The sequence below is a fragment of the Neophocaena asiaeorientalis genome, unplaced genomic scaffold (assembly GCF_003031525.2).
Source record: "Neophocaena asiaeorientalis asiaeorientalis breed wild unplaced genomic scaffold, Neophocaena_asiaeorientalis_V1.1 scaffold556, whole genome shotgun sequence".
In the NCBI taxonomy this organism is placed as follows: Eukaryota; Metazoa; Chordata; class Mammalia; order Artiodactyla; family Phocoenidae; genus Neophocaena; species Neophocaena asiaeorientalis.
Window position 1 is genome coordinate 363,105 of NW_020171832.1, and position 22,138 is coordinate 385,242.

The 22,138-nt window shown below is 38.6% G+C and overlaps 1 protein-coding gene across 2 annotated transcripts in view; it reads right to left on the reverse strand.

Annotated features, from left to right (window-relative positions):
- Positions 1-22,138, reverse strand: part of TIPARP (TCDD inducible poly(ADP-ribose) polymerase) — a 29,002-nt gene extending 6,864 nt beyond the window's left edge. Inside the window, exons 1-4 of one of the 2 annotated variants that reach the window (XM_024741248.1) lie at positions 22,064-22,138; positions 18,252-19,208; positions 3,152-3,320; positions 1,337-1,497 (exon numbers count right to left, since the gene is read on the reverse strand). In XM_024741248.1, the coding sequence (XP_024597016.1) occupies positions 1,337-1,497; positions 3,152-3,320; positions 18,252-19,168 (1,247 nt within the window). In that variant the 5' untranslated portion in view covers positions 19,169-19,208; positions 22,064-22,138. Of the gene's footprint in view, positions 1-1,336; positions 1,498-3,151; positions 3,321-18,251; positions 19,209-21,955 lie in introns of both variants that reach the window. The other variant, XM_024741255.1, reaches the window with a different exon arrangement.

The window sequence follows — 22,138 nt, forward strand, 5'->3', positions numbered from 1 at the left end:
GCATTTTTATTAGTTTCTAATAATAATTTAAAAAAACCCTTACACTTGAACTAAGAAGAAAGCACATATTTACCTCAAGTCGATATATATATTTCTAAAATCTGCCTTATTAACAAATTGTTTTTGGGTACCTAGCATTTCAGGGACTTTTGTTTCTATTTTGTTTTTAATGTTCCCTTTGCAATCTCAGAATTCGAATCATTAACACTGCCATAATGATCTGGGAAAAACACACTTTGGCCTTGGAATAAAAAACTACTAGTAAGAATACAAAAGAAGATTTTTACCTCAAAGATCAGCAGAAGAGACCAACCAATATTACCCTAGACCTCCCCAGTTCATAAAACCAAGTAAACGTAGTAGCATTTTAAAAGTCAAGCTCTAAATATGGTGTATCTGACTAGAGTAGATAATGATTTCCCTAGAGATACTACCTTTCAGACATGGCCTTGCTAATGGTAATGTGCCCCAGCTTTTGGGACCTATGGAGATGTGCCACTGGGCTCTCTGGAGAGGGAAAAGAAAAATGGCACTTGGGAAAATGGAAGGAGAGCTCACCTATAATTCAGAAGGATGAGTTCTGTCTCGACCTAAAAGTATGACAGGTAATTTTAGTGCATATTATAGGAAGATGGGGCTTACTGAGCAAATGAGAATGCAAATTATTTGAAAAGGTGAATTCTTCCCATGCAAATTCACTCAAGGAAGAAGAATGGAGAACACCACCTTGAGGGACTCTCTCTACTTGCCAAGGCAGTTTACCTGGGCTGGGAAATAGTCCCATAACATGGAAGGGTATCTCAATCTTCCATGAAGGAGGCAAATGCAAACTCTGTCTTATCCCAGATACTGTATAAGTACTTTTAGCTGTGGAAAAATGTTAACTCTGCTTTTCAGTTCAAAAAATTCAATAGGATACTCACTCTTTTAGTGTTGGGTTAACTGCAGCTTATCTGAACTATATTTTTTGAAGAATTAAATCTAAAGATAACTCAGAATTTTATATTCTAAAGGTAATAAGTTAGTCTTTTACAGTCTTTTTCTCTTTGGCATTAAGTGTACATTTACATAAAATGGAAGCAAAGGGCTTCCCTGGTGGCGCAGTGGTTGAGAGTCCGCCTGCCGATGCAGGGGACACAGGTTCGTGCCCCGGTCGGGGAAGATCCCACATGCCGCGGAGCGGCTGGGCCCGTGAGCCATGGCCGCTGAGCCTGTGCGTCCGGAGCCTGTGCTCAGCAACGGGAGAGGCCACAACAGTGAGAGGCCCGCGTACCGCAAAAAAAAAAAAAAAAAAAAAAAATGGAAGCAAAGATGAGACTTTCTGCTGGACACTTACTGTAAATATGGAAGCAGTATAAAACAGGAACGGAAGAGGGGTCTCCTTTTTATTTCTCTCCTGAAGAATGAGTTGTGAAGAATGTAGTGGTTGTTCCACATCATAAATCGGACCTCTTTCAAACCCCGAGAGTTGGCTTCTTCAATCAATCGAATAACAGACTACGGAGTAGAAAACAGACGGTAAAGAAAAAAAAGCAAGTTAAAAAAGCAATAAATGGTAAATAGTCACTATAAAATATGAAAAATGTTAATGTAACTAAAGGTAAAAATAGTTAACTTTGCTATTAACATCAGAAGTGTTTCAATAAAGTACAGTGAGTCAAATTACCTCCTGTTACATGTAGGAATTTTATTTTCTTTAAAGATGCAGAATAGAAAAATGCTTCCTGTTCAGAACATGGATTTCCACCTTATGAAACATGTGAAGGATTAGTCTATTCTATTTTGAGGCTATAAGAATGTCCTGGAGATTTTTTTTTTAATATTTCTTAAGGGAGTTTCAGAACAGGATTAAAGATATTAGTATATACAGTTCAAATAAACCAATTAAGTTCCAAACCCAAGAAACCTCTCTGAGGAAAAACAAAGGGACAGTCCAACTATTCTGAGGATACATTTTAAACAGCCTCTTATTCTCTTTGAAAGGTATTAGATCCTAGTGACTACTTAAGAGACAGAAATTTTAACTCAATATTATGTTTTACACTAATTAACATACTAGGTCATTTTCTTTTGCTATTGCCTTAAAAGAAAACCTAAGGTAGATAAGTCAATTCTCCCTTTTTGTAATACTGGAAATGAACTTAATCAAGTTGAAGAATTCAGATCTTTGGAATGTGAAATTAATCTTTAAGTCCATTTCAGGGCATTTAAATGTGACTCAGAATTCTCACAGGCAAAATAAACCACCACCATTTTAAAACCTCGCTTTGTGATGGATGAACTATTCTTACCATCTCAGACTAAGGATGCATGTGCACATGTGATAGAATTTTAAATGACTGATTTGCCTGACCACAGTTCAGTAAACATTTTCAAGTACTTCTTCCAGGGGCTTAAGGGTGATTGTTTCCCCCTAGACTTCTAAACTGCTAATAGTGTAACACATGATCCAACCACCAGGAGCCAGATATAGCCAAAAGTTACATCAGTGCTCATCTCATTAAAATTACTCCAAAGGCGGCACTGAGTCTGAGTACTTACCACATTTAATACTTGGCTCCTATAGTATAAGATACTGGGAAGGGCCTCCCTGGTGGCGCAGTGGTTGAGAATCTGCCTGCTAATGCAGGGGACACGGGTTCGAGCCCTGGTCTGGGAGGATCCCACATGCCGCGGAGCAACTAGGCCCGTGAGCCATGGCCGCTGAGCCTGCGCGTCCAGAGCCTGCGCTCCGCAACAAGAGAGGCCACAACAGTGAGAGGCCCGCGCACCGCGATGAAGAGTAGCCCCCGCTTGCCTCAACTAGAGATAGCCCTCGCACAGAAACGAAGACCCAACACAGCAAAAATAAATAAATTAATTAATAAACTCCTACCCCCTAAATCTAAAAAAAAAGAAAGAAAGAAAGAAAGATACTGGGAAAAGCATTTTCTCTCTGATAATAGTGGTATTCTATTTATGGGTTACAGATTAATGGAAAAAAATATATTTTCAGAAAAATCAAGAGAGAAAAGCGTTACTCATATCAACAAGACTCAATTTTACATCCATAAGTTCTTTGATCTGTGGTTCTGTCTAGTCATAGTTGAGAAGGAACAGTGAAAGACAAAAAAATTTAAACGCACTTTTGGAAAAAAGAACCTGTAAATACCTCAGGATACTCTCTCCATCCAAAGTGGTCCCTACAGAAGAATTTCCAGACTGTGTGGTAAATAGAGTTGACATTGCTAGAGGGTGGTGTGGACAGCCTTCGTAGTTGGTCAAATTCAGTTGTTTCATACACATTCATGGCGTTCAAGTCTGCCCAAAATTCTTGTCCTCTAAAAAGACCCAAGAAAAAAAATGAACTGTTAATAAATAATGGAAATATCTAAACATCTCATGTGATATTACAAATATCTAGTATAGCATACTGTAGAATTTTCAAAGCTTGTCTTGTTTGGAGTAAAAGGACATCATTCCTGTTTTTTTCCCCATTTCGTATATGCCTTAAGACCAAAACGTGCAAGCCATGGAGTAGGGATTGATTCCATCCCTTAACATCACTGGCCTAAACCAATCACCACAGTCCCACCCTCCCTACCACAGTGGGATGAGCCAAACCTGGTCTCAACCAATCAGGGAGTCAGCTCTAAGATGAAGCTGCCACAGAAAGCAGAGAAACGAACTTCTCTTTTTCAAGAGGCATCAGTTTTCGTAAGTCAACATAGGAATACACAATATTGTCTGATGAAAGACAGGAAAAATAAAATGACCCCAGATGAGGCAAGTACTGCTCATCTACCCAACATTAATATTGTCCTTTATCCTGTGGGTAGAAAAAAAAGTTGACGAAACATGAGAGAAAATAGTTTGGATTACTGTAAAGTTCAGCTATGAGAATAGCTGCTGCTTAATAAGCACTTTACGTGTGTGTGTGTGTGTGTGTGTGTGTGTGTGTGTGTGTGTAGGTCCTGCTATATAAATCAGAATCACTTAAAAAATTATAATGGGTGGTCTAAAAAACGTGTTCCTTTTTTAATGGAACTTCATCTAGTGTTTGAAACATCTGAACCATTAATGGCAAAATGTTCATTTTATTTTTCTCTCTCTTCATGTGTATTTCAAAATTCCCCTAAGAAACATAAAATAATAACATCACAGATATAAGCAGAGTGACTAAGCTTCCAAATACATTCTTTCAACCACAGATTTCTAAATGACTGTCTATAACACACATCCAAATACTCCAGATCCAGTGGCACTCAGAACTGGCTCAGGTGAAATCCAGGTGTTTGGACAGATATTCCCAATAATTAACATATTTCCTTTCAGTAAATCAAGATTTTGAAAAAGGTATTAATTTTGATCTATGGGTTTTGTTGGTTAGTATGACGCTCCAGACTGCTCTTCGAACATTTGTTTCAAGGACTGTTAATAAGTATTCTGGGCAAAAAGCATTCTGTGGTCAAAAGTTTGAAAAACTTGGTTACACAAAGTTAAACAATTTACTTACTGCAGCCACTCCTCAGTCCCTTTAATATGCTAAGGTAGATACTGAAGTACCATGATGAGGGCTAGAAGGTACTCTTTTAAACCTATGACAGTGCTCTCTCCCTTTTACCCATAAAGACCTATTAACATCTCTCACTAAACACCTTGGCAAATATGAGGGAAAGAAAATATTTCCCACCCTCCACCCCAATGTTCACAATTTGTGAATCAGGTTCTATTTGAAAAAAGAAAAAAAAAAGTCATATACCAACTGATGGTGCCATGGAGCACGTAACTTGTAAAAAGCAGTATGGTCCTTAAAAAATTCCTAAAAAGCTTCCAAAAACCCTAATTTCTTGCTTAATTTCAAGTTAGGATTAGGATACCTAATTTCAACCTAACTAGTAGGATGTAGTCTTAAATGGAACATATAATTTTAAGTGTGAAATGGGAAGAAGACAATAAAATGTAGTTTACATCACATTTGAACACTACTTTGTTTAAAATTATTTATGGTCAAAAAGAATACTTAATCCAAAATTTTAAAAAACATTTCTGGGAAATTCTTCAAAAAAGAAAAACACTGAAAACTGGAACCCCTATACCTAAATTAAATTTCACAACAAGTTGCTTTAAACAATTTTTCCTTAACTTTAGGAGAATCTGATGTTATCACTGAGTGGAGAGATAGTAACCTCCTTCTCCCTGTTAAGATCATTTCCAGTTTCTAAACAGATTTTCCTATTTTAAGTTTATTTCCCAGTAACTGTTCCCAATTATGAGTTAATAAATCCTCAGTATTTTCTTTATGGAGTTCTTAGAAGAGCAGTCATTATGTTAATAACATACATTATAATATAAACAGCCAATGCTTTTTGCTATTAAAGTATCAGATTTTATTCTGGACATCTCTCTAGCAATTTCTGTTTACTCCTGTATTATTGAGACTTCATAGATAATGATCTGCATGAGAAAGATATCTAAAACTGCAGCTTTTGCTACGTTCTCTGTGTACTTCAGTCCTTTGGGCATTATGAAGTTTTTATGACAAATCCTAATTTACTACAATCAACTGTTCTGTGGATTGATGTATCAAAGTACTGTTTTAGCTCTATTTGATTTTCAATATGCTTTAGTAGACTTGACAGAGACAAAACAACAAATCTGAAAAACATTATCTTTTTATAAGATTAATTTTACCACCTGTTCTCCCTTAAACAGGGAATCCTTAAAAAATCCAACGCCGGGATTTCCCTGGTGGTGCAGTGGTTAAACAATCCGCCTGCCAATGCAGGGGACATGGGTTCGAGCCCTGGTCCGGGAAGATCCGACAGCCGTGAAGCAACTAAGCCCGTGCGCCACAACTACTGAGCCTGCACTCTAGAGCCCGTGAGCCACAACTACTGAAGCCCATGTGCCACAACTACTGAAGCCCGCGCGCCTAGAGCCTGTGCTCCGCAACAAGAGAAGCCACCGCAGTGAGAAGCCCGCATACTGCAAAGTAGCCCCTGCTCGCCGCGACTAGAGAAAGCCTGTGTGCAGCGACAAAGACCCAATGCAGCCAAAAAAAAAACAAAGCCAAGAGTTTTTATTCTCCTCAATGTGCATCAGTGTAAAATTCATGCAACACGAATGCCAAATGTTCAACATTTACCACTCTTATCAAGCCATTGTTTCATGTTACCAGAAAGCAGTTATGAGTCGTGTGTGTGGAAATGGTGATGGTGGGCTGTAAGGCAACACACAAATAATTAAGCAGATGTAGTCCCTGACTTCCAGGGCTTCAAGAGGGAAATAACTAACAAAATCTAAAACCAAAGAAGCAGTACATTTGCCTATCTAAACTCATCGGTGGCAAGTACACTCTGGGAATGAGAGGACAAAGAATAGAATGAGAGGACAAAGAACAGAATAATGCAGCATTATGGGAGAGGAGATGGCTACTCCTCCAGGAATGGGTAAAGGTCAGGAAAAGTAAGAGGCTTTCCAGTATCAATCCAAGATAGCTTTCTGTAAGAGAAAGAATTTTAGGAATAGTTTAATAGGAAATAATTACCAGTAAGTGAAGGTTGTGTGGAAGAACGAGAAAAAAAGAGTTCTTCCAGTATTTTGCTTGAAGGGTAGGGACAGGGAAGGACAGGAACAGAGAGCTGGAAAAGGAAGCCTAAACAAGGGTACATAAGAGATGAGAAAATGTGAACAGGATATATAACAGACACTGTGAGAGATGTCGGGCCATGAGCTAAGGAGCTAAGTCCAGGGTCTCAGAGCCTTAAATAAAGGTTGGAATTTAGAGTATTGAGCAGACTGTGGTAAAAGGTCAAAGTAGTAAATACAGGATGTGTAAAAACTGAGCAACAGAGACAGTGCTAGAGATGGGGGTGGAGGTGGGGAGGATAGGGCTTCACAAAGGCAAGATGCAATCATCCTGGCAGATGAGAACCCTATCTGACTTAATGGTAGCCCTACTGAGGGATGGCCAGAAAAGAGTGAGTATGGGAGATAGCCACTGTACAGTAGGATTTAGATTTCGTTAAATATATCATGCGGCTACCATCAATCAATCTGGACTCACCCAAAATATAACCTTATCATGATGAATTAAAAAAATATTGTGAACAGATTGCTGATTTTTGTTTTGATGGGAAGAATGAACATGAACTGCTGAAATATTAGCAATTCTGTGTCCACATGCTTCACCAACAAACATACCACCACATATACCAATACAAGAATCCAGATACAAAACTAATTAAAAATTCTGAAAAGAACACCCATTCTCATAACTTAGATGCTTTCTAACAGTGGTTTTCTTCCTACTTAACAAACACCTTGACATACCAACATTTCCAACATATATTATTAACACACAGAGCACCAACACCCACACTAAGTCAGAAAGTCTGCCCCACACACCATCATTTCTTCTATGTATATTTTAGATACTAAAAAGTAAAAAGGGCCTGCGACATAAATAATAGAGCCGTAATGAAAGCCAAAACTATTAAAGAATAGTTGCTGAATGAAACAGAAATTAGTCAGGACATGATCTCTTTGCTGGATAAATAGTTCTTGGGACTATGCATTTGGGAGCTCAGGAGAGTGTAACCATTTTAGGCAATTTCTCTATAAATTGTTTGAAACCAAGAAAGAAATGTGACAACTGAAAACAAACGAAAGTAATCTTAAGTAGACACACTGATTAGGCACTGGACTACATCTTGGGATAAGAAGATGAAAAAGGCAAAATACCCAAAGTCAGTGGGGAGAGAGAGAGACAAGCAAACCCTGTGGCACAGTGTGAAATGTGGCACAAAGGTGGTCTGGAACAATTCAGAGGCAGAGGGCCTAACTCTGCTGGGAAAGGGGTCACGCAAGGTGGTCAAGGAAGGTGTCCCAGAATGGATGAAACGGGAGCCAAGTTTGGCCAGCCACCAGGCAGACAATGAGAGTCACCACATGCAGAGTGACTGACATGTGTAGAAGCCAACCAAGCGAGGCACAAGAGACCCAGAGTAAGCAGCACATGCAGTTCATGTGGGAGGTCAGGGTGTATGTGTGTGTGAGTGGGATGATAAGAGATAAGACTGGACTGGATAGGCTGGCTGGGGCCAGATAATGAAGAGCTTTGTATGCTAGGTTAAGAAGTTAGGACTTGATTCTGTGGGCAGTAGGAATCACTGGTGGGTTTCAAAAAGGGTCAGAGACTTGCCTTTTTATAAACATCACTCCAACAGTAATGATATGGAGGACTGATTTGTTTATTTTTGGTAGAGGAAGGTGGGGGAAGGGTGGAGACAGGCCCTTATTTGCTAAATATTTATTAGCATGTTTATTATTAATATTTATTATTCTATGTTTAGCCACCTATAGCTACTAGAACTGCATATAAAGCAAATGATGGTAGAGAACTCAGGAGGTAACAGTGGGGATGATTGGAGAGTATTTAAGAGTTAGACTCTAACTGCATGGGGGAGCTGAAGGGAGTAGAAAGGGTCCAGAATGTGTCCCATGTTTCTGATCTGGATGACTGGATAATGGTGCCATTAAATGAAACAGGAGACACAGGAGATGGAAAACATTTAAGTGGGAAGATGATGCAAATAAGATATAGAACTCAGACTTTAGCAAAGGTCAATTAAGTATAAAGTTTTCTGGACACTACTCTGTACAGTTTTAACCAGGTGGGTTAGACTTCGGAACCTTGGCTTCCTGCCTGTAAAAGTTAACTGGTTTCTACAAGGATAAACCTGTGACCTCAAACTAATCAACACCCACCCTCATAGCTGGATTAATCAGACACAATTACTTATTACTATGATGTAAAGTGAAAATGTCTCCCCAAACTAAGGGTCATAATGATAAAAAGATAAAGATCAAATGCAATATGGAGAGTATTTAGGCTCTTCTGCTACAGACTTGAGACAGGCATGACAGATGGGGTATGTTTGCTGCTGCTAAAGAAATTTCACAGGCGCACGAAATATAGCTGGCTTTTGATACCTGGCTTTGATGTTTCCAGGAACTCATTTAGCAATGTTGGAATATCTGGCAGCTTATAGATCCCTTCAAATATGTTACAAGGTGATGAGAATCAAAGCCATGGCATATATAATACCAACATACTTTGTGATAGCAGTGTAGTTATTAAACTTCAGAGGACTATGTACTCTTTCTGCTTTAGAAGCATAGTAACTGTCATTTATTCTGTTACTAATTAAGACTTTTGCTAACACTGACTCGAATAAATAGCGCAGAGCTATTTGGGGAGGCAACAAAAATTATCTATAAAATTATCTATCTTTGTATGTTGCCTATATACAAAGCAATATCTTTCAATATGTACCAGAGGTTAAAATTCTCTACTTAACTTCTACACTATGACATCGGGCCCTGGTAACAACTGGGTTTTCCCCTTTGTATCCAGAAGTAGTTGTAGGCACAGACATACGAACAAATCAAAATTGGGAGTTTTTTTTTTTTTTAATTATTTTGCATATGGCCCTCAGTACTTATGAGCAGACTAAGAATCAAATGTTGACTCACAACTAAACCTGCCCACCTCTAAGGAGACACTGACCTATTCAAGGCAGGATTACTGAGATTTAGATCACTCCGTAAAACAATTAACATTAAACCTGGTTCATGGATTTACCTCAAAAGATTTCTGGGTAGGTAAAAATATTCCATACTTTAAGAGTCAATGAGTTTCTGGGGATCAACTTTCTTAGGGCAAACTTCTGGCTGTGTGTGCTGCTCTCTTGGTCCCTCCTAGGACATCTTCGAAACAGGTGAATGAGAAGGCAGTAAGTTAATGAGTGGATGCTGTGTGGAACCACATTTATTTGTAAACCCCATGTTTGATTTACAAATTGTCAGACATATAATCTGTGGTATTAAAGTGATTCTGGAAGTGAACACAGTGAAATAGAAACAAGAGGATAAGAAATAGGAGAAAAAAGGCAGTGAGGTAGGCTTTCTAAGTGAAAGGATACTTGTTTTTAAGCTTTTATTATTCTATATTCTCTAAAGCATGTGGGGAACTAAACAAATACGTGTAAGTTTATTCTCAAAAAATTTTGTACTAAGACACAGCCATCTGAGTACACCTGTTTCCTAAACCCCTAAATATATCATACATTGAAGTCCCCTCTACCCCATACAACCACTTAAAGCAAATTACAATAGCCACCTGAGGAAGAGAACCTACTAAAATACTGTTACGTTGGGCTTTTTTTTAATTACAAAACTATCAGTTCAAAGCAAAGAATACAAAAGAACTTTTGAATACAATGTGGATAAGCCTAAAATCTTTCATAAATAAAAATTATGCTTATAAGATCAGAAGATCTCACTGCTATCTATTTATGGAGGCACGGGCTTAAATTTGCACACTGAAGACATCAAAAATGTCATATAGCCTTAACTTTTATCCCAGTTCAGTCACATGTCCTGAGACTCCTAGAAGGTAACTTAAGTGAGACATACTTCTCAACCATGGCCTGAAAAGGATGTGAAACAACTTCTACAAGAACAGCTGGGATAGAAAGCACGCAACAGATTAAAAAGAAATGTATCATGCCTTATACTACCTTAAATTATGCAGTTATTGTTTTTTATGAAGAATAGTAAATATCCCCTTTAAGTGAAATATTTTTAAAACTGAGAGGTTTCTATCAAGAAAGGAGGTTAATTGTCTCAAAGTAGACAATAAAAAATGTCTGCTGTGTTCTCAGCTGATTAATTAAATTTTGTGTATATGAAATTTGACGTTTTAAGTGGGCTGAAATATATTTACTTATAAAACTTTTCTACATAATTATAAAATCAGTTATATGCAAATGCTAAAATTTCTTTAAAATAACTGTTTCCAAATAACTTCAAACAATTTGGAACTCATTTACTCATAAATGAAATACTAATTATAATTATCATAAAATATATCCCCTAATAACCCCTAGTAAGATACAATCTATTAGCTTATTTCTGAATTGACTTCTAAAATTATAAACAAATCCTTTTTATTTAAAATTTTGCCATGTCTTTTTCCCCAATTAGTACAGATAAACTAATTGATAAGTGACCAAATTAAAAATATACTCATTGATGGCTTATCATGAGAACCCAGATATAACTAAGAGGCTCTTAGCATGAGAGACTTAAATGTATACAAACTATATAAAGAATTTATCACTGAGAGTTTTTAAAGCAAATTTCCGAAAGAAAAATAAAAACTTCCTACAGAAAACATATTAAGAGAATTTTTTTTATTGTCTAGGTTTTGTAAACTATGACCACAAAACCTTTCAAAAGGGTCTTAAGTCAGTAACTTTTCCTAGGGGAGAGAGATTCTACAAAGCCAAGTTTCTTTCAATTTTATCAATTAGTTAAGACAGTCTAAATTAATTTTTAGTAACAAATTAATTGTATCAATAGAAGACTTTACACAAAGTTTTTGATGTGTGGCAGCATTTCTGACAATCCGAACATCAGAAGGCAAGCAAGCAAAGTTCCTCCTGTTTCACATACTCTACCCCCCCCATTCAACGATGTCTTTCTTTTATTACCTTGGAAGGCAAACCTGGTATTTCTCCTGTGCTTATTTTTATTCTCACAATGCCTGGAAATGAAAGAGCGAAGCCAGGTGACAGTCAGAAACCAAAGACCAACCGCAGCAGGAAATTACTTAAAGTATTTTGTGCCATTTGCCCTCCCTATGCCCAGATCAGCTGCAGGAGCTTTGAAGATCACAGGGTGCAGGCAAGATTCTGAAAGCACATGTACTACACTTCAAGCAAAGTTCACCCTGGGACCCCTACCCCTGCCATTCTTCCCTGACTATTCAGTGCTGGTAAAAACCTAGAGCAAAGAAAGTCACACAAACTCTATGGCTATATGTCAAATGAGAGGGACAGTTTAAGAATCTCTTAATCCGAAAAGGAAACAAAAAATTAATGTAATAAAGAGAAATTCCAGTAAATGTGGCTTAAACTATACATTTTCCAATCATTATGAGTAGTGCTAAGTTTCAACATAAGACTATTCACAAATTCTTCCTTAAGCTCAGAAGCAATAGCACCAAAACAAAGGATATCTATTTGCATAAGGAATACAAATTTCCCGATCTCCCTCTCAGATAACTTAGTCACGAGGGATTCTAATACACTCCTTACACAACATTTTGTGGCACACATACTCGCAAATCACTGGTTTCTGTAGAATGTGAAAAGAAACACTTGCTCTAGCATTCCCACTCTCATACATGCTTATCCTTTCATTGTGATGACCATGCAAAGGTTCTTTACTGGTCAAGTGGGTGTTACCAGTAAGTAAACAGCAATAGCAGAGAAAGATGGAGGAGACAGACACATTTTGCGGTGTGGTCACGGCAAATAGGAATGCTCAGTTAACTCCCTTCTATGCTTGTCTTAGCAACAGCGACTGGACAGGTCAGCAAGGAAAATTGGAATTTTCATAATCAGAAGTTTATTAATATAAGCAACTTCTAAAATTTGAGTGCCTGATCACAGAATTAGTCATATTTATTTAGAACAAGACTGCAATACTATCTTTTGCACAAATCAAATATATATCAAACTACCAAGCTAAATAAGTGGAATTTATTTTTACGTAAAATCCTTTATTTTCAAAGATTTCAAAATGTATTTCAGAACCTATCCCTTGTAATTTAAAATCCCCCTATTAACAAGGAATTCATCTACATTAGAAATTTGAGGCTTTCAGTTAATGTGTTGGGGACTGGGCTGGATTACGTTTAACACTTACAGGGATTTTAAATAGAGGTAAGTCTGTGCAGTATGATCCCTGATCCCTAGAAGGCACTGCCATAAATACAAAAATAATATTTGGTTTTGTTAAGGGAGTTCCTTCATATTTAAAAACGTGACTTGTTTGCTCCTAGAAATGAACTTTAATTAGAAATATTTTATTCTTTTGTACAGTTTCTGTTTATGGTGTCGCAAAGTACAGTTTACCTCAAGGGCTTAAGCTATTACCTAACCATTTCAAGCCCAGAATGAAACACAAAATGGCTCAATCCTCAGCACTCTGGTATCTTCCAAAGATACAAATATCATTCATATTCACTTCCTTTTAGCTTAAGACTCTCAGACTTATTTAAAAGAGAAATTCTACTGCTTTTACAAAGGGAGTTTCTTGCAAAACTTACCAGTGTCCAATTTGAACCAGCCTTACAGAAAGTTGTTCCAGGATAATCAAGAATCATCTTGTAACTCAAAAGTACTTAAGCTTTCCTTCCACAAAAAGGCAACTACAACTCACAAACAGGATACTGGTAATTATCAAAGGCTGATGACCTAGGTTAAGAGGATCTCAGGTCCTATTTTAAATGTGATCAAAATTATTACCATCAGACAAAGGATGCAGAATCTGGTGGTCTCAAATCAGGGGATGAGATATAAGAGGCCATAGGAAAACAGTCACCATCTCAAATGGCTCGATTTTAGTAGAATTCCATAAGTAGTCAAGGTTTGTAAAGGCTACATACTGCTTTACACCCTTTAGAAATAGCCCCCCCAAACCCAATATGAAACTAAGAATCACTAAGATCAAAGATGCACACAGATGGAATTTATGAATTTACCTTTGTTTTACGGTAGAATGCAAATCTAGAATCTAGAAATTCTAGTGTAACAATGGAAGTAGTTTTACAGGAACACAGTAATCAGTCAAAAGTTGCATTTTTTTGCACGCTCACATATGCAGAATGAAGTTTTAAATGCTGAATGGAGTTATTATTTTTTTCTATTTACAATAAAAAGTAAAATGAATGTATCACGCCATTATTTTTAGGAACTGTGAGATAACCTTGTAAGTTATCTCCTCCAACTGTCTGATTTAAAAGTTACACATCTTTGCAAGCTTCATTTTCATTACCATGAATATATCAGGAACAGACTGACCCCAACCTGAAGCCAGGTGACAGCTGCTTCAAAAAGTCTAATCTGCTTAGAAAGGGAATAAATGAATGATTGCTATTGATTCCCACGACAGCTCTACACAGACCCATTAACTTCCCTGGATTAGTATAGACAGAAGCCAATTAGTTTTATTTCATATGTAAATAGCATCATAAAGAGGTACAGAAAATAATTCACTGGATTGCTCTCTCCTAAAGCACAAGGCACATTATTTTGAAAGTCACTTTAAACACAGTTCTTGCTTATGGAGCTCTTGCTTTCTCTTAGGCAAGAATTTTTAAAATAAATTCAAACTCATCCAGCTGTGTATATTCAAGAAATACCAGAAAGTCACAAGGCATAGTAAGTTTCAGCTGTTCTCCTCTCTCCAGTATTATCAATAACACATAATGAGTTAGTTCATACATCATCACAGCTGTGCAGGCCAGAGCTAACTTGGCTAATTTAACTATTCCAGTAGAGTTCAGTCAGGAGCTTGCTCTACTTTAGATAATCCACTCTGCAAGTCATATAGAAAAGAACAGCATATGCTCTTTATTATCACTAATATGCAATTCTCCTTGTCTTCTTTCACAGAGTTCCTGTGAAGTCTTCTAATGGTATTGTCCCTTGGACAGTTTTTAAAAGAACAAAAACTTCTAAGAGCCACCAGCAATCAAAATCACTCAAAACTAATTAGCTAAGACTATGACAACACTCTAGGCTTAAGCTATAAAATTTAAACTCCTTTTTTATCAATAAGCTTTAATTCTAAAGAGGAAAAAAGAACACTGTCTTCTGAGAAAAATTAATCATGGAGTCAGAGCTTGCAACTTTCTTCTTCATCCTCCCCCCTTTGCAGGAAATTCAGAATTAGAAATAATCACTAGTCATATTTTCACAGTAGGTGAAATTACCTACAAAATAAGGTCAGCACAGTGCCTCTTCCTTATGGGTGATAATAACTAGAAGACTATTCTGGCACACTTTAAAATGAATGTAATGTGAAAACCTATGGTGCTCGCAGTTGCTAAAGGGAGATTTGCACATCCTCCACAATTTCAATTATCCACAACAGTATTCCGCACAGCTACCGAGACCCTTTTAAAACTGCTTAGTCCTGCCATTTAATATCATTTTCTACTAAGGATGAGTGCCTAAACTGTCAGAGACTATGTTTTCTTAATGGAAAACACAACATTCGATGTTGTTTTCTTAAGTGCTTATCTGGAATTTGGAAATTCTCCAAAGCCCATCCCGTGTGCAAAAGCCTTAGCATCTAAATATGGGGAGTTCATACATACAACTACTTTCCAGTTGATTTTGCAGATGTACGAAAGGAATGAGAAAGCAAAGTGGAATGGTATAATTTGGGGTGAAGGCAAAATTGGAAAAGAGTAATTAAAATAATTTCATTATAACGAACCAAGTAGGCACTTTTATTATTAAAATCCTGTTTTTACACGTGTTTTTAGTATCTAAGCATCTTGACTAAGGAGTTGGAAGGCACCTGTGAACTTATCTAGCTCAACTTTCCTTCCATTCACTCTTGAGAATAAAATGAACACTGCACATCTAATTTGGATTAAGTTAGATGTTAAATCCATTTGCAAAAACCAAAGAATTTTATCTACACAGTTTGAAACTATGAACTTTTGTCTCTGCTAGAGACTCAGAACTATGAACTTTCCCCAAGTTCCACACAATGAACTATTATGGGTATAGTATATAATAATGATTTACCAAGTCATATAAACTGCTGAAAACAAGTGGGATAAACAACTGCCATTCATTATTCCTGAATCTAAAGACTGGTTCGACTTGGGCATATACACAGCTGAACACACACTTCCTGGTTATGTGCAATCTGCACAGATAGACCAGCTTTACAGGCCTGACCACAGAGATTAATAGCTTTAGCCAAATAATGTGGTAACCATGTGAACCTGGGCTGCTCCAGCTTGTTTGTGAATCTCTCAGCAAGGCTCAACATGCCGTTATCTGCATCTTGTTGCCAGGAAACACAACATCGCTTTGGAATACAAGGAAAACCAGGTTGCAATGACTACAGGTCAACTTCCCAAAAGCCTAATTTTTGACATTTAGCTATCTACAATCTTATAACATTTCTTACTGTAGTCCACAGAGAACTTCACTTTACTAGTAATTAACTGTTAATACTTTTTGCCATTTTTATCAGGGCAGAACCACGTATAATAATTCACTCATACTTCTCCTCTCAAGTGTCAAATAAACACTAATTTACTTCCTTAAAACTGATCTGGAAATCAAGCACTCACTGCAACTACTTTATAACTGATCCAACAATGAATGCGTATGGGCTTTTATCTGTGTCTATTCTTCAGCAAAGACATTTTACCAAAGGATAAAATATTCAGTGTGCTGCTATCATAAGAGTTCCTGGATTTTCTGGGAATCAAAATATCTGTCTTGCCTTGCTCAAGGTAATAGAACGTAATGTGTTGGACAATAATCCTGCTAGTTTCTTCCTGAGCAATTCAAACAGATAGAAACTTAATGTACCAAGATGCTGAAGTACTTAGCAGACTGGAAATTTGCTTTATAAGAGTGAAGTGGGAGGCCACTGTTCTGCACAGTTTTGCAATCTGGAGATGGAAGGATTAGAGTGGCTTTGAGAGTATATAAAATTAATTACCCTTGACATACCAATCAGAATTGCTAGCTCATGGGCAACAGAGATTTTGGACAATACCTTATTAAAAAGATTTTTAAGACAAAATGGAAAACATTTTTCTCTCTTCCAATGCTGGCTAAAAAAAATAAGTCAGAAGTACTTAGCTTTGTTACAGGATCTGAGAATTTTGCTACCCAAGCAAGACAGAATCTTGAATGCATTTACATTATCAAGAGAATGCATTTATGATCAGGAGAACTACATTTTTGATATAAGCTTTACTTTTATCCGAAGAGGTCTTCTACAAAATAACGCCTTTAAACTTGGGCTTTATATTGTTTCTCATCTTGTTCCATATGTCGCTTTTGAAACACAAGACGCAAAATTCCAGTCTCATGGTAATTAAGTTGCTAAAAAGACACATAGATCTGTGTACTATACAACTGAAATATTCAAAGAAAACCACCTAGCTAATACTAAATAGGAGCAAGAGAAGTTAAACAAAGACCAGGTTACTGTAATGCCAACAACGCTCTGGCACTGTTAGAACACAGAAGGTTAACATCAAAACTAATAGAATTAGACAACATGAAAATGGTTCACTGCCACCATTTGCCTTCTAACTCTCCAGACACTTGGGTAGTGTAACCTGACTTATTTGTGAACAAAGATGACTCTCCACAAAGTTTTTCTCCCGAACTTCTGGGTTAGGATGGTCAGCCTACTATTTTAAGTCCCTTTATACTACAGGAGAAACAACTTAGGAATTTAAAGATCAATGCTTATTATATAGCCATTTTTGCACTAGCAACTTTACATGTGGCAAGTATTATTTTCTCCACTTTCAAGTTCATTAAAGAAGAACTGAGATGTGGAAATTTCAGTTCCCTATCAGTGAATAATGCTTGGACATCCATAAAAGAACCAAATTATTTATATACATATCTTGCCTACAAAAACATGAGAATAACTTTTTTTTATGTAAATGACAAACAGATATGTCCATTAACATAAATTTTCCCTTCACTCACTGTTGTAAGACTCTTTCAGGTTTAAAAAAATACCCTGAGTTGTGGGACAATTTATTTTATCTGTAAGATAAACAGAATAATAAAATTAATGGTAAAAAGCTTTAAGGAAACTAAAAAAGAGATTTAACATGTTTGGGCATGATTCAGAAGTTTGGGAGGTACTTCGGAATCATTCACAGAAAAACTGTTTGGACTATTCAAAATGTAAAGAGGGCCACAAAAACTCCAAATAATACTATTTTCCTTTAAAAAACAGGAACTACTCAATATACAAAACTTTAAAATTAGATAAATTAGGCATTCGTAATTTATAAGATTCTCCATGGATTTTCTTTCAAAAGCAAGCTCTCCTGTATGATTAAAATAGTATTTGATTCACAACACTCAATGTATATGCAACTTCTCAGTCACACACATATTGCACAGAGTGACATGTGAATTGTTCAAATCATAAAACCTTCATTGTCTGGTTAGATAAATAGCCTGCATTCAACTGCCATGAAAAATCAGGATAGCATACAGCCAAAAGAATAACAGTAGAAAAAAAAACCAAACCTGTTAGGTTACTACTGAAAGAAACTACCCTACTAAAGCCTCTTTACCTTCTCTATAGGATTTAATAATAGCTTTAAAGTAGTTATAAATACATACCCATACTTCATTCTCATTCTATCATTCTCTGGGTTACAGTAAAATCTTTCCAAGTGCTCCTGGGAATCATTGGATACACTCTGCCACTTCTGAGTAGTTGTCCTCTTGATCTGCCAATGATATGGCAAGATCGTGTGGTGCTTCAAACAATCCCTGCCATAAATACAAGTGCCTTGCAAAAAGTCCATGCAAATTTCAATTCCGTTCTCTTGGTGAGTGTGGTACTGTAGCTGGTTCACCAGCTCAAACACAAGGTCAAGGGAGGCCTCTTCACTTTTGTCCTGAAAGAGCTCAGTATTCAACTTATCACTGGTATCCAAAATGTACTGGATTGTAAAACTGTTGTCTTGGAAAACCCCTGGAACGTAATCCATGACTTTGTCTATGCAGTCAGGACTAGCAGGAACATCACTTGAAACTGGGTGCAAAAGGTCAGCCTGGAAGTGCCCCGCTGTAGAATCTGCCACTGTCCCACTGATGGTTTCTGGTGGAAAGCTATGATCCTGGATTGGAACCACTTGTTCAGGATCATCAGTGGTAGGATGGGCTTCTGGTATCTGGCCCCCGACATTTGTTCCATCAGGAATCAGGACAGACATACTGTCTTCTGCTGGTGGACACGATGCATTGATTTCCAAAGGTTTTTTCACCATAGATTCATGTAAGCTACTCTCTTCTGCACTCTGATTTCTAGGTCTAAAAACCCCATCAAGTGAGCCAGATTCTAACAAAGTATTTAATATTGGTCTCAAAGACCTCAGGGTTCCGGCTCCCAATCTCTTCTGATCCTTTTTCTTAAAACAAGTCTTCAATGGAGTGATCTTCTCAGAGAGTCTCATTTGGCATGAAAAGTCATCAGGAGGAGAGGGAGGCTGCACTACACAGTCTGGCTCAGATTCGGTGGTTTCCATTTCCATGATGTGGATTAGCTCCAATTGCTCCTCAGTCTAAAAAATCCTACCAGGAAAAGAAAGAATATCATTTACAAGCTGACAACAACCGAATCCTATTCATTCATCAACGTGTTTTGTTCTAGTCTCTAAGTCCCTGAAATCATTCCTCTTATACTGTATTTCACCTTTACAGGTCAGTTTTAAATTTTACTGAGAAATCAAGGCTCCAAAGCAGCCAAGGTTATTCAAAAGCCCACAACAGGTAAAGGTGAAAGAGAGATAGTATCTTCCAATAGGCTCTTGACATTTATTTGTGGACTTAATATATGACTTGTAATTCTGCTGGGGTATGAATGTTTACAGTAAGTCTAGGATGGGGTGGAGGGTGAGGGGTAGAAATAAGTGCATCTAATGACAGTGGGGAAACCACATCTCTACTGCTTTGTGGTTCTCTTCACAGTTGTTTATGTATTGCCTATCTCATGAGGTGACAAAAACTACTTCTTTGTTAAAAAAAAAAGTTTGTCAAACGCAGGAAAAACTGCAAAGTTAACTGTGAGTGAATTTGGGGTGTAAGGATACACTCAGGAAACAGGGGCTTCTCAATCGAAATATTATATGGGAGAAAGCCTACTGAAGCATTTCTAGATTCAGAAAGTTCCAATATATTCCCCAAGGATGTTAAGGGTCTACTTTTGCAATCCCCAAACATCACCACTACTGGAGGAAGAATATCAGGGCTTGTTAGTAACAGAAGCTACATCAGCAACAACCACTGCACACTGTTTCAGAAACCAAACACAACTTCCTAATACAGAAAGGGGCCTCCTTCTCTTCAGAAAAGTTACATATATGCATTTCTTCAAAAAGACAAATGAAGGCATAGAAAAATAACACAAGAAAAAAAAAAACACACCAAATTTCAGATCCCTAAAGAACTACTCAGTGACTAAAAAAGTGCTTTCTTCAAAGAATCAGACCCCTTGAAAGAAACTGGAACTTTAAGTAAAAAGCAAAGAAAACTTTGTAAAGTGATGAATGGTGTCTCCTCCACAATCTAGCATTCATTAACTAATTCTGAAAATATTTACTGAGCATTGTGCCAGGTGGTAAAGGGGTGGTGATGAGCAATTAATCTTCTCCCTTGTCCAACAGACTGAAAGAAATCTTTGATGCAAGGGCTCATGACTTCATCAAGTATGCATCCCAGGTACCCAGTACAGTGCCTGGCACAATGCACATAGTGGGTGCTCCACAATATTTTTTTGCTGAATTACTGAAGAAAAAGCACCTATTAAATGCCTAGTTCTGTGAGGCTTTATGAGTCAACAATAGCAACAAAATGATAAAACTGAGTACCCAGAAAAATGAATATTAAAAAGAACTAATTGGAGAGATTCATAAATGTACATGTGTAAAAAGTGCTTAATGATCAAACTCAAAAGAAGCAAAAACACAGTATATAACAAGGTTTTTTTTTATAACAAGGTTTTAATGCACACAGTAAGTACAAAAAAAAGGTAGAAAAAGGAAAGTTCAATGTGAGCTGGCATTGTTAGGAAAAGCTTCATGAAGAAGGAGAGACTTGACATAAGACATAAATCAACTGGAAAGCAGCCAAACCAGGCGTTATTATTCATCATTTGGTGCTCTTGCCTCAAGGCACAATTGGCACAGATTGTGGTATTCCCTCTTCACCACACCAAACCGGCCTGTGCCTTCCCCCACGCGCGCGCACACACACACACACACCCCACTCCTATCACACCCAATCAAGGCAAAACAGACGAAACCCAGTTCATTTATACGGGTGCATACACACACGCCACAACTTTTCCTATTTTTGCCCTCTGTCAACCTCAGAAATAAAACCGAGAAAGGGGCAGAGAACTGGAGGAGTGGCTGGAGTGGGGAAGTCACTAGAACCTAGTTCCTCAATTAGTTTGCATAACAGAAAAATAAAGATTGTAAGGACACCTTCTTCCAGTCCCTGCTGTAGGCGACCTACCGCTCTACCCTTCACCTCGTGATGCCCCCGGTTCTCGGGCACTCCCGACCCCTCGCACCATCCGGGGAAACTGCCCGCTCCAAACTCAGCACTCCGGCCGGGCGCAGCGCCACGCTCGGGTCCGAGCGACGCCTCCTGCCGGCCGCGGTAGTTTGCTCAGCTCGGCCCCCCGGGCCGCACCAACTCCGCGCAACGCGGCCCATCCCGTGTGTTCCCGAGCATCCTGCCCCCGCCTGCCCTCACACCCCCGGGCCAGCCTCCTCCCACCCAACGAGAGACTCCCGCCCTGGCTGCCCTCCCTTCCAGAAGCCACTCGTGGCGCCTTCCACAGTTAATTTCTTTCTCTCCTCGACCGACCTTCCCGCGAAGACCGTCCTGCAAGGCTCGGAGGCTCGACCCGAGAAGAGCCGGGGAAACGCGGCGGGCGCTTCTCGGGCCGGCGGGGAGGAAGGCGACGACTTCAAAGTTAAACTGAAATCAGCTTTCAAACTTCTGGGCTGCAGCCGGAACACGGGTCCTCCGGAAGGCTCCTCTCAGCGGCCGTGCCCCCCCCCGATCTGCGCCCCAGAGCGCGCAGGGTCTGCCCAGCGGGGGCAACCGCACAGACGCACCCCCAAGTCTCCCCGACCCAGTGGGAATGGGGAGACGCCGGCGCCCCAGACTAAACCCTTCAGCGAATTAACTCCAATTTATACACCTGCTAGAGGCCCGAAGTGACTAAGAAGTGTAAACCAATGCCGTCCTGATATTGACGGGATCCGAGTGAATTCAGTACAAAAAGGCACAGTCTAAACAGCACTCACCCCTGTACGTGAAAGCAAGCCGGCAGCGAGGCCGACGACCCCTTCTGCGCCCGCCTTCCCAGCGAGGGTCCCTCTTCGGCCCCTCAGAGCCCACCCGGAGCCCTTTACCTGAACGGGCAGCCTGAGAAAACGGACCACAGGAGCCGAGTCGCGGTGCCGCCGGCTTACACTGTTCGCGCCGGG